General features: G+C 37.4%; 4 protein-coding genes across 4 annotated transcripts in view; 3 read left to right on the plus strand and 1 right to left on the minus strand.

Annotated features, from left to right (window-relative positions):
* Positions 1-5: 5 nt before the first annotated feature.
* LOC111785528 (2-isopropylmalate synthase 2, chloroplastic-like) lies at positions 6-2,841 on the minus strand (the record flags this gene model as incomplete). Its single annotated transcript, XM_023665918.1, has 6 exons — positions 2,202-2,841; positions 1,000-1,213; positions 848-928; positions 242-334; positions 97-183; positions 6-26 (listed from the first exon to the last, which is right to left on the minus strand). Coding segments are annotated over exons 1-6 (1,098 nt in total), but the record flags the coding sequence as incomplete, so codon positions are not given.
* A 1,528-nt stretch (positions 2,842-4,369) lies between these two features.
* Positions 4,370-5,404, plus strand: LOC111785532 (transcription factor MYB106-like). Its single transcript, XM_023665924.1, has 4 exons — positions 4,370-4,502; positions 4,570-4,699; positions 4,775-5,049; positions 5,121-5,404. Exons 1-4 carry the CDS (start codon positions 4,370-4,372, stop codon positions 5,228-5,230), a joined length of 648 nt encoding a protein of 215 aa, XP_023521692.1. The 3' UTR covers positions 5,231-5,404.
* A 2,492-nt stretch (positions 5,405-7,896) lies between these two features.
* LOC111785529 (cystathionine gamma-synthase 1, chloroplastic-like) overlaps positions 7,897-12,705 on the plus strand; it is a 9,267-nt gene continuing 4,458 nt past the window's right edge. Inside the window, exons 1-7 of the mRNA XM_023665919.1 lie at positions 7,897-8,489; positions 8,626-8,729; positions 8,916-8,989; positions 9,095-9,271; positions 10,088-10,323; positions 12,026-12,421; positions 12,558-12,661. Of these exons, the coding sequence (XP_023521687.1) occupies positions 8,018-8,489; positions 8,626-8,729; positions 8,916-8,989; positions 9,095-9,271; positions 10,088-10,323; positions 12,026-12,421; positions 12,558-12,661 (1,563 nt within the window). The 5' untranslated portion in view covers positions 7,897-8,017. The remainder of the gene's footprint in view (positions 8,490-8,625; positions 8,730-8,915; positions 8,990-9,094; positions 9,272-10,087; positions 10,324-12,025; positions 12,422-12,557; positions 12,662-12,705) is intronic.
* Positions 11,823-12,690, plus strand: LOC111785531 (cystathionine gamma-synthase 1, chloroplastic-like). Its single transcript, XM_023665923.1, has 2 exons — positions 11,823-12,421; positions 12,558-12,690. The coding sequence occupies exons 1-2, from the start codon at positions 11,950-11,952 to the stop codon at positions 12,683-12,685; spliced, it is 600 nt and encodes a 199-aa protein (XP_023521691.1). The 5' UTR covers positions 11,823-11,949; the 3' UTR covers positions 12,686-12,690.

Below are 12,705 nucleotides of genomic sequence, written 5' to 3' on the forward strand. Positions count from 1 at the left end.
GTGCCTCTGTGCTTAAGCATCCCATCCTGAGTATCAATGATGATATTTAGGATACCATTTAAGCTTCAACAGGAGTAAAATTGGAAGAAGAGCAACCTGGTGGATGCCACTTTGATGAGCAAAGGCATTGGCTCCAACGATGGCCTTGTGGGGCTGCACATTCAATCCAGTGTACTCTTCTACCTGACCAACAATGACACTCAATNTAACTTTTTCAAGAAGCTTTATGGTAACTAATTACCATCTTGCTAGCTGAAAAGATATGTCGCGAGTTAATTCCAGTGTAAAGACCTCCAAGCACATGCTCTCCACGACATTGTAGGGTCATTACCACCTGAACATATCGTGTATCATAGAACGATGCATTAACTCAAGTAAAGGAATGATACATGAATGAATCGGGACCACATTCAAATGGGAGTGATCTTAAGGATAAGATGACCAAGAAAAGCTTAAAAGAATTGAGAGTTACTATCTACACCAACAAAATGCATATGTCGATTTTGACGACTCAATTATAAAAACTTCATGGTTAAACGTGTTTTGCTTGGAACAATTCTAGGTTTGGTCAAAACATGCTAGAAAGGCTTGTGTCGGTCTGTAAGTACATGGGAGGATACCAGGACCATTAATTTCCTAGGACGCATGCAAACAAGGACAGAACATGCTAGAAGAACTTGTGTGGGTCCGTAGAGACAGTCTTCACTCTTAGAAGCAAAGAGTAAGTAAAATGCTATACGGCTATTAGGTGCCAAATTCGAATTTCAAATCCCGAGCATAAAGTGTTACAAAAATCATAAAACCAATTTGAGCATAGATCGGTTGATAAATAAAAGAACGGGTTTACCTCTTCGAGTGAAGCATTCCCAGCTCTCTCACCTATGCCATTTATTGTGACCTCAACTTGCCTTGCACCACCGCATGCCCCCTACAAAACAAAAATATGAGAGGAATGGAATTTGGAGCAAGAACATATAGAGGGTTAGTAATATCACTTACTGCTATTGTATTGGCAGTTGCTAGCCCAAGGTCATTCTGGCAATGCGTTGAAATGATAACATTTTGAGTGCCAGGAGTATTACATTTTATATCAGCTATCAGCTTCCCATATTCAGCTGGCACTGTATACCCCACTGTGTCTGTTATGTTCAGAGTTGTTGCCCCAGCTCTTATCACTTCACCAAGAATTTGATACAGAAACTCTTTATCTGATCTGATACCACACCCAACAAATGGTAGATTAAGTTTATTCAATAACTCGAACCCGAACCAGTTCAATTCGAATATATGCGAACTACGCAACAGCCTAACCCCACCGCTAACAGATATTGTCCTCTTTGGACTTTCCCTTTCGGGTTTCCTCTTAAGGCTTTAAAACGATCTGCTAGGGAAAGGCTTTTACACACTTATAAAGGGTGTTTCGATCTCCTCGCCAACCGATGTGGGATGGTTTCCACACCCTTATAAAGGGTGTTTCGTTCTCCCCCCAACCGATGTGGGATCTAACAATCTACCAACCGATGTGGGATCTAACAATCTACCCCCTTCAAGGGCCAGCATTCTCACTGGCACTCGTTCCTTTCTCTAATCGTTGTTGGACCCCCACCAAATCCACCCCCTTCGGGCCCCAGCGTCCTTAATGGCACACTGTCTCGTGTCTACCCCTTCAGGGAACAGCCTCCTCGCTGGCACATCGTCTAGTGTCTGGCTTTTATACCATTTATAACGGCCCAAAACCACTGCTAACAAATATTGTCCTTTTTTGACTTTTCCTTAAATGCCAGCAGAACAGCCTTCTTCAAAACGCGTTTGCTAGTGAAAGATTTCCACACCCTTCTAAAGGGTGTTTCGTTCTCCTCCACAACCAGATGTGGGATCTAACAATCCACCCCCTTCAGGGCCCAGCATCCTCGCTGGCACTCGTTCCTTTCTCCAATCGATGTGGGACCCCACCAAATCCACCATCCTTTGGGGCCAGCGTCCTTAATGGCACATCACCTCGTGTCTACCCCTTCAGGGAACAGCCTACTCGCTGGTACATCACCTAGTGTCTGGCTTTGATATCATTTATAACGGCCCAAAATGCATCTGCTAGGGAAAGGTTTCTACACCCTTATAAAGCGTGTTTCGTTCTCCTCTCCAACCGATATGGGATCTAACAAACTCGAACTAGCTCAAGTAGAGATGATTAAAGATCAAACCTGCCAGCATCCTCAGGGCTAAACTCAACATCATCAAAACCCAAGCTTCGTGCAAACCTCACCATGTTCCTAGCAATCTCAACCACTTCCCCTCTCGTCTTTCTAAGCTTATGCGTCAAATGAATCTCACTCGTTGCAATGAACATATGTATTCTTGGTCTCTTAGCATACTTCACTGCCTCCCAAGCAGCTCGAACGTCGCTCTCGGTACACCTCGAGAACCCGCAAATCACCGGCACGTACCCATCCTCACCTACCTCATTGCCAACCTCCTTCGCAACCATCTCCACAGCCTCAAAGTCCTGCCTCGACGCTGCCGGGAATCCCGCCTCGATTGCATCGACCCTCAGCTTCACAAGCTGACGGGCAATGAGAAGCTTCTGCTTCGACGTGAGGGCTGCACCGGGGGATTGCTCGCCGTCGCGGAGAGTGGTGTCAAATACGCGTACATAGGAAGCGTCCGGGATGTAATTCGGGGTGTAGGGTGGACGTTGTCGAACCGAAGACACTACATGACATGATGTTATTTGATGACGGGAAATACAAACGTCGTGATTCGGCTTCGACATCGACATTGAAACCGGCATAGTTAGCATGGACATAGCTGGATTGGGTTTGAGGTCTCGTACGTTGGAATTAATTTGAGGGCATCATATTTGTGGAGGACATGCACGACATGCTTTGTCGTTTTTTAACTTTGTTGAAAAAGGAAGACAACTCGCATCTTAAATTATTGGAAAAGAGAATCTAACATATTTTACACGTGACATTTTGCAGCTTTATTTTGGAACTATATAAAAAAAACCGAACTCCGTAAAAATTCACAATCAAATTTGTACGATACTCCAATTTCTACCTAATGAGTCGTCCTTTTCAATATCGTGAATTACTAAAAATAATTCAACATGAACCGATATGTAATACTCATTTAAGGTCGAAAAAATATTGAGATAGTTGAAATTGATCGTAAAGAACTTTCGATTATGACAAAAACTCATAAATGATGGAGGATGACACTTAGTCGTCATTTTTTCATAAGAGATTTTATTTCTTTATCAAATAAAGTCCACGACGGCAAGTCTTACGACCTCTTGGACTTGCTTTCACGAGTTCCCGAGCGTTGGATGATGACAGCAGCTTCCCGAGTGTTTTGATTGAAGTTGTCATACCCCGCTCCACGTTACCCTACTTTTAAAAAAAATTATTCTCATTTTCCATTTTTTATTTTTTAATTTAAAAAAAAAACAGCTATTTTATACTAGATTTCAATAAATATTGTAAAAATTAGATAGATATTTACAAAATAATAATAATAATAATAAATGAAGGAAATAATAAATATTGTGAAGGTTTTTATAATTAAAATTCTTGTTATGAGAGAACAAATGGATGAATTAATTTAGTAATTGAATTGCCAATCTTTTTCATATCCACCAAGTCGGTTCCACTAGAATTGCATTAAATAGTTAGTTTTGTGGATTCAATTCAATAATTTTTCTAATTTTTAAAAATTATTAATACTCAAATAATACCAATTTTCGTATATATTATTTATTTATATGAATTTTTCATAGTATTTAAGACAATTGAATGACTACGAGTTGTTAAAAATACGTTTCCAATAAAAGATTGAATAAAATTATTATGTGACAATTAAATTGCAATAAGTAATTATAAAGAATCGTGTACATCACGATCATACTAAAAGTGGACAAGTAATGTTAAATCGAATGAAGTATATGTCGGACCCAAATGCAACACCCAAACCGAGACATGGAAGAGAAGTATTAAACTCTACTTCAATGTAGGTCGGGCATAGGAGTCTATATGTCTAATGGTTAAATCTTTGTCATGTCGTAAATATTTTGTGACAATTCGTGTGACAGAACAAGACCATTTCTTACACACACACTCTTATAAAAAATGTTTCGTTCTGCTCGAGATGCAACAAATGGGTTTGAATCAGTCACTGGAAAAAACAATTCTCGAGTAATTTTTACGACTTTTTAGTTTAAAAACGAGTAAAGAAAAGGTTTTTTTTTCGAGATATTAGTCACGATCATGATTAATTACGATCGTACATAATTAATATACAAAAACAGTGCATAGAATCATGTATATAAAACACAAACATCCAACAATTCCACCAAAGGCTGTGTTATATCCAAATGGGAACCTCTCCTCGCCGCCACAAGTCAGGGTTGAAGAAAGGGCCATGGACACCGGAAGAAGACCACAAACTCTTGGCTTACATTCAGCAGCATGGCCATGGAAGCTGGCGAACCTTGCCACCGAAAGCCGGTACGACGCTACTCAAACACCTTTAAATTTTCGACGAGGGTTTAATAATTTCTTTCGAAAACTTTAGGACTCGAGCGATGTGGAAAGAGTTGTAGACTTCGATGGACGAATTACCTCCGACCCGACATCAAAAGAGGAAAATTTAGTTTGCACGAAGAGCAAGCGATCGTTCAACTTCATGCACTCCTCGGAAACAGGTCTTTATTGATTCATTCACGATGTTTAGTTTTTTCTTACAAAGATTTGATTTTGATATCGTTCGGGTGTCTAAGGTGGTCAGCGATAGCGACCCATTTACCTAAAAGAACGGATAACGAGATCAAGAACTACTGGAACACGCATATGAAGAAAAAGCTGATCAAAATGGGGATAGATCCAATCACTCACAAACCAATTAAGAACAATGAAGAACAAAACAATATGAACTCCACCCTCACCCACATGGCTCAATGGGAAACGGCTCGGCTCGAAGCCGAAGAACGACTCGCTCGACAATCCAAGCTGCAACCAATTCCATCAGCCAATCAAAACCCATATGGTTCTTCAGGTAAAATTCAAAATTCTACATTTAAAAATTTATGAGATTTGAAATTTATATATTAATTCTTTGCGGCGAAGGCGGCGAGGAGTCTCCAACGACGTCGTCTACGGCCGCCGGTGGCGATCAACTGCCGTCGTCGGACAGCAAGAACAACTGGTGGGACACCATTCTCGGCGGCGAGTTCTGATGGAAGTGAGTTTTTATTTATTAATGATGGAAAAAGAAAATGACCCAAAAATTAATTATGATTTTCGGAAATTATTATTTTGGGAATTAATGTAAGTGTGAAAGTTTGATTTACAATTATTATTATGTTTTTAAATTAATTTCTATGTTTCAATAAATTTATTGCAATTATTAATATTTTTTATAAATTGTTGGAAGTGTATTATAGTATTTAAAATTAACATTTAATATTGTATGGAAAATAAATTATAAAAATTTAGGTTTATTTTTCCAAGTAAATAAATAATAATAATAATAATAATAATAATAATAATAATAATAAAGCTTTAAGATTCTTTATGGGCATTATAGTAAAAACAGTGGCATCTAAAAAAGTGAGCTTTTATTATTATTTATATGTTCTCAACTGCCCAAGAAATTGGATTTATTATGTTAATTATAAAAATTAAATTGTCATTTTAGGTTTGTAAGTTAATATTAAAAAAAATTGTAAAGTTGACCCGTTAAAAACGTCGTTATTCTTACGCTATTTCAAGCTAGAACAATGCAAGATCGATTCCCGGTAAGCACAACTTGATCTCTCTTAGTAGTAACTAAGCACTAGCGGGAAGCTCCACTAATGGCACGTGGCAATATTTTGTATTCTTAAACCATTCCAGACTAGAACAATGCAAGACCAACTACCACTGAGCACAATTAGAGCTCGTTGTTACTGGTGTGTCGTAGGCCCTAAGTGGATGACATCCCATTCTTATAGGTTAAGTAGACTCTCACCCGTAGAGTTCCTACATATACCTAATCAATCCACGTGGTCATAACCAACCCTAAATGTAGCTCTAATTAAGCAATTAAATAAACCATAGTGATGAGGTACATGGGGAGTTCTTGTTCTTCTTCACTGTTGCAGGTCGTCTTTGAGGGCATAGCTACGGTCGATTCACACACGAAACCAAACCGGTGAAGGCGTCAATGGCGTCGCACGCCTTGTCTTCTTCCCGGATTTTCAAATTTCCGTCCAATTTCGTCAGGCAACTCGGTAACAGGGCGAGTATAAACGGCAGCAATATTGACATTGCGCAGGTTGTCGCGGCTTCGTGGTCGAACAACTCCTCTCCTTCTCCCTCGGCGGCGGCGGCGGCAGCTAATGCCGTTGATGCCGCTGGCACAACGCCAACAAATCAAGAAGCAGAAAAATGGTAAAATAAGATCAAAACTACAATTAAAGATATATAATATTTATTTTTCAATGCATTTTTTTATGTTTATAGAATGATAATAAAAAAATATTTGTATTTATTTTATATAATTATTTTTCTCTCTTTCTTTTTCTATATGTGTGAAATGTCAATTATTAATTAAGTAATTAGTTAAATAATTGATTATTGTCCATTATAAATATATATTTTAGATTATGTACTAAAATGATGATATAAAGTAATTAAGCAAATAAGTAAGATGTTTATTTATATTAATTTATAATAATACAATAATATTATAATAACTAATTTTAATGTAGCGTTACTAATTTTAAATTTAATTGAAACATATCTTTAAAAATATCCGTAAAAATAAAATAAAATGACGCTCATCTATATGGCACGTAAAAACCAAGATAAAATGACGCTCATCTATATGAAACGTAAAAACCAAGATAAATGAGTGTCATGATGTAATCAAGAAAAACGATACATAATGTACAATCGTGATAGTTGTATACTCATCTAGAGAAATTAACCAATGTAGCATATTGAGACCTAGTTTTTGTACGTACTATCAATCACAGATGAGATGACTAATTTATACATTAACCAAATACAATTATCTGCTTGAGCAGATCGAATGTTTTTATTACTCTGGACTGTCGAGCTATCACGAATACAATCTTACTAAAAGACATATGACTGGTTTTGGGGCGTAGTTAGCTTCAAGGTTAGAAAAATGACCGACCATCCATCTCTTCATTTGAAAGGTTTATCTCGGTCGACATTTACCCTACCGCTATCATGTTTGTTTCATTAGTTTCTTCAGTCTGGTGCAGGTTGATAGCGATATAACTGTTTGTACTTTAATGCCACAACTAAAGTGCTCTGATACTAATTGTTACCGTGAAACCATAAGCAAGGTCGATCGTGCTCACACGCCCATAAATATAAATTAAATAAAGAGACATTGATTCACATGATTTAGAGAGTAAAAATTACCCCACATCCTCGAGTGGTAGCTAATTACAAACTACATGAAATTTTTTTAATTATTTTAAAAAGTTCAAAAGATATTATTACAAATATATATATATATTTTAGAATATTGAATATTTTATATAAATTAGTGTTAATTTTTTTTTGTGGGAATAAAAAATATATCCAAAAAAGTAAAATAAGAGAATAAAGTAAGAAGTCGCAAATGGAATATTAATCATTTATTTTCTTCAAAAAAATGTATTTAGAATTTTTTTAATAATTAAATATTATAAATTTGATTGGATTTAATTTTTATTTAATTTATTTTAAAATTTTGGTATTGTTGAAATTTTTATTTGCTAAAATTATTGTTTCAATATTTTATTTTTTATTTTTTGCGTTTAAAAAATTGATATTATCTAAAAATTATGATAATTAAATGAATTGAATTTAACGAGTCAAATTTTAGTTTTTGGATTTGTAATAAAATCGCATTGATTCCTAAATTTCAGTCCACACACGAAGCATTTCCAACTTCACCTTTCTGATTCTCACTGATCTCCGAGCCGCCACCGTCCCCGATACCCTTCCTCTTCTTCTCTTCAGCCATGGCTGGTTCTTCTCACGCTAGACTCCTTGGCCCTGCTTCCGACTGCCGTTCCTGTCCCGATCTCGCTGTTGCAGGTCGTTTTCGAGGGCACAGCTACAGCCGATTTACTCATGAAGCCAAATCGGTGAAGGCGACGGTGGCGTCTTACGCCTTGTCTTCTTCCCGGATTTTCAAGTTTCCGCCCAATTTCGTCAGGCAACTCAGTACCAAGGCGCGTAGGAACTGCAGTAATATTGGCGTTGCACAGGTTGTCGCGGCTTCGTGGTCGAACAACTCCTCTCCTTTTCAATCGGCGGCGGCGGCGTCGGCTAATGCCGTTGACGCCGCTGCCGCTGCCGCAGTGCCTGCCACTTCTGATGCGGCGGCGTTGGAAGGTAGCGTTGGTACTGAGAGTTTGAAGGTAGAGGAGGGTTTAGGTGATTCCAGAACCTCTGTCTTCGATTGCGATGGGAGTGTTGCAATCCACGCTGGTAGGGCTTAGTATGAACTTTGACTTCGTCTTTGAGTCTTTGAGATTCCCAGAACCATTCTCTTTTATCGCTTTTAGGAATTTTCTCCTTTGATTTTTGGAAATATGTAATTAACTATTTTCGGTGCGAATTTCAGGCGAAAGATTCGGTCGTGGTAGAGTTGACGACGCTATTACTACGCCGGTGGTTAACACTTCCGCTTATTTCTTTAAAAAAACTGCTGATCTCCTTGATTTCAAGGTACTTACTTGGATTCCATGTTGATTCAAAACGGTTGACTTCAAATTGTAGTGTTATCTATCATTTTTCTCCCTATGTCTATGATTTTTTGCTCCTCAAAACATACATCAAAATTGAAAGAAAACAATATAAAGAAACTTCAAGAACTTCTTTCTTGCTCTTTATTCCATATTGGATCCATGGCAGGAGAAGCGCGCTGTAAGTTTCGAGTATGGGCGCTATGGAAATCCAACGACAATTGTTGCGGAGGAGAAGATAAGGTTTTGTTTCTGAACTAGTTGTTTGTTTCTTTTGTAATCCTTACCAAATAGCCATGTTTCGGATCAAATAGAATCGTGGTTGAAGCTGTTTTGGTTTTGAACCAGTGCTTTAGAAGGGGCTGAATCTACCCTGATTGTGGCCTCAGGCATGTGTGCCAGCACGATGATGCTGCTGGCGTTGGTTCCGGCTGGAGGGCATATCGTGACGACCACAGATTGCTACAGGAAGACGAGAATTTTTATTGAGACCATACTTCCCAAAATGGGAATCACGGTATTATAGCTTTGATCTTATTTTTCTTCTTTTTTGGTGGTCTTGTTGATTATTACGCTAATGCCAGTCTTCATTAACATTTTTCTACTCCTTCAATGATTTGGTGTTCAACTTGATCTCTCTCGTTCTGAAATACATAGCCTTTTCCCGCATGCATGCTTTAATTTTTTGGCAGAGTCAGAATAATTTTTGTTTTTGTTTGATGTAATACGACAACTTATTTTCTACTTGGCGTTATAAATATAAATATATAAAATAAAAAGATGGTAATCTGCCTTCACCAGATAAAATTGTGCTCAGGATACAAACAAGTCAACTTGGGGCAATTCTATCTGGTCTGGTGTCGTCCCCACTTGGCTACTTCTTTCTGCTAATCTTGAGGCCGGTTTGGGTTGACTTTTTAAAAAACGTCGTTATTCTTACGCTATTTCAAGCTAGAACAATGCAAGATCGATTCCCGGTAAGCACAACTTGATCTCTCTTAGTAGTAACTAAGCACTAGCGGGAAGCTCCACTAATGGCACGTGGCAATATTTTGTATTCTTAAACCATTCCAGACTAGAACAATGCAAGACCAACTACCACTGAGCACAATTAGAGCTCGTTGTTACTGGTGTGTCGTAGGCCCTAAGTGGATGACATCCCATTCTTATAGGTTAAGTAGACTCTCACCCGTAGAGTTCCTACATATACCTAATCAATCCACGTGGTCATAACCAACCCTAAATGTAGCTCTAATTAAGCAATTAAATAAACCATAGTGATGAGGTACATGGGGAGTTCTTGTTCTTCTTCACTGTTGCAGGTCGTCTTTGAGGGCATAGCTACGGTCGATTCACACACGAAACCAAACCGGTGAAGGCGTCAATGGCGTCGCACGCCTTGTCTTCTTCCCGGATTTTCAAATTTCCGTCCAATTTCGTCAGGCAACTCGGTAACAGGGCGAGTATAAACGGCAGCAATATTGACATTGCGCAGGTTGTCGCGGCTTCGTGGTCGAACAACTCCTCTCCTTCTCCCTCGGCGGCGGCGGCGGCAGCTAATGCCGTTGATGCCGCTGGCACAACGCCAACAAATCAAGAAGCAGAAAAATGGTAAAATAAGATCAAAACTACAATTAAAGATATATAATATTTATTTTTCAATGCATTTTTTTATGTTTATAGAATGATAATAAAAAAATATTTGTATTTATTTTATATAATTATTTTTCTCTCTTTCTTTTTCTATATGTGTGAAATGTCAATTATTAATTAAGTAATTAGTTAAATAATTGATTATTGTCCATTATAAATATATATTTTAGATTATGTACTAAAATGATGATATAAAGTAATTAAGCAAATAAGTAAGATGTTTATTTATATTAATTTATAATAATACAATAATATTATAATAACTAATTTTAATGTAGCGTTACTAATTTTAAATTTAATTGAAACATATCTTTAAAAATATCCGTAAAAATAAAATAAAATGACGCTCATCTATATGGCACGTAAAAACCAAGATAAAATGACGCTCATCTATATGAAACGTAAAAACCAAGATAAATGAGTGTCATGATGTAATCAAGAAAAACGATACATAATGTACAATCGTGATAGTTGTATACTCATCTAGAGAAATTAACCAATGTAGCATATTGAGACCTAGTTTTTGTACGTACTATCAATCACAGATGAGATGACTAATTTATACATTAACCAAATACAATTATCTGCTTGAGCAGATCGAATGTTTTTATTACTCTGGACTGTCGAGCTATCACGAATACAATCTTACTAAAAGACATATGACTGGTTTTGGGGCGTAGTTAGCTTCAAGGTTAGAAAAATGACCGACCATCCATCTCTTCATTTGAAAGGTTTATCTCGGTCGACATTTACCCTACCGCTATCATGTTTGTTTCATTAGTTTCTTCAGTCTGGTGCAGGTTGATAGCGATATAACTGTTTGTACTTTAATGCCACAACTAAAGTGCTCTGATACTAATTGTTACCGTGAAACCATAAGCAAGGTCGATCGTGCTCACACGCCCATAAATATAAATTAAATAAAGAGACATTGATTCACATGATTTAGAGAGTAAAAATTACCCCACATCCTCGAGTGGTAGCTAATTACAAACTACATGAAATTTTTTTAATTATTTTAAAAAGTTCAAAAGATATTATTACAAATATATATATATATTTTAGAATATTGAATATTTTATATAAATTAGTGTTAATTTTTTTTTGTGGGAATAAAAAATATATCCAAAAAAGTAAAATAAGAGAATAAAGTAAGAAGTCGCAAATGGAATATTAATCATTTATTTTCTTCAAAAAAATGTATTTAGAATTTTTTTAATAATTAAATATTATAAATTTGATTGGATTTAATTTTTATTTAATTTATTTTAAAATTTTGGTATTGTTGAAATTTTTATTTGCTAAAATTATTGTTTCAATATTTTATTTTTTATTTTTTGCGTTTAAAAAATTGATATTATCTAAAAATTATGATAATTAAATGAATTGAATTTAACGAGTCAAATTTTAGTTTTTGGATTTGTAATAAAATCGCATTGATTCCTAAATTTCAGTCCACACACGAAGCATTTCCAACTTCACCTTTCTGATTCTCACTGATCTCCGAGCCGCCACCGTCCCCGATACCCTTCCTCTTCTTCTCTTCAGCCATGGCTGGTTCTTCTCACGCTAGACTCCTTGGCCCTGCTTCCGACTGCCGTTCCTGTCCCGATCTCGCTGTTGCAGGTCGTTTTCGAGGGCACAGCTACAGCCGATTTACTCATGAAGCCAAATCGGTGAAGGCGACGGTGGCGTCTTACGCCTTGTCTTCTTCCCGGATTTTCAAGTTTCCGCCCAATTTCGTCAGGCAACTCAGTACCAAGGCGCGTAGGAACTGCAGTAATATTGGCGTTGCACAGGTTGTCGCGGCTTCGTGGTCGAACAACTCCTCTCCTTTTCAATCGGCGGCGGCGGCGTCGGCTAATGCCGTTGACGCCGCTGCCGCTGCCGCAGTGCCTGCCACTTCTGATGCGGCGGCGTTGGAAGGTAGCGTTGGTACTGAGAGTTTGAAGGTAGAGGAGGGTTTAGGTGATTCCAGAACCTCTGTCTTCGATTGCGATGGGAGTGTTGCAATCCACGCTGGTAGGGCTTAGTATGAACTTTGACTTCGTCTTTGAGTCTTTGAGATTCCCAGAACCATTCTCTTTTATCGCTTTTAGGAATTTTCTCCTTTGATTTTTGGAAATATGTAATTAACTATTTTCGGTGCGAATTTCAGGCGAAAGATTCGGTCGTGGTAGAGTTGACGACGCTATTACTACGCCGGTGGTTAACACTTCCGCTTATTTCTTTAAAAAAACTGCTGATCTCCTTGATTTCAAGGTACTTACTTGGATTCCATGTTGATTCAAAACGGTTGACTTCAA

The sequence above is a fragment of the Cucurbita pepo genome, unplaced genomic scaffold, assembly GCF_002806865.2.
Source record: "Cucurbita pepo subsp. pepo cultivar mu-cu-16 unplaced genomic scaffold, ASM280686v2 Cp4.1_scaffold000539, whole genome shotgun sequence".
Classification (NCBI taxonomy): Eukaryota; Viridiplantae; Streptophyta; class Magnoliopsida; order Cucurbitales; family Cucurbitaceae; genus Cucurbita; species Cucurbita pepo.

What these genes read in the sequence shown, in the direction of transcription:
- LOC111785531 (XM_023665923.1), top strand. Translation starts at nt 11,950, where the DNA reads ATGGCTGGTTCTTCTCACGCTAGACTCCTTGGCCCTGCTTCCGACTGC. An exon ending in GAGTGTTGCAATCCACGCTG is followed by an intron (nt 12,422 to 12,557) that starts GTAGGGCTTAGT and finishes TGCGAATTTCAG; the next exon opens with GCGAAAGATTCGGTCGTGGT.
- LOC111785532 (XM_023665924.1), top strand. Translation starts at nt 4,370, where the DNA reads ATGGGAACCTCTCCTCGCCGCCACAAGTCAGGGTTGAAGAAAGGGCCA. An exon ending in AACCTTGCCACCGAAAGCCG is followed by an intron (nt 4,503 to 4,569) that starts GTACGACGCTAC and finishes CGAAAACTTTAG; the next exon opens with GACTCGAGCGATGTGGAAAG. An exon ending in CATGCACTCCTCGGAAACAG is followed by an intron (nt 4,700 to 4,774) that starts GTCTTTATTGAT and finishes CGGGTGTCTAAG; the next exon opens with GTGGTCAGCGATAGCGACCC.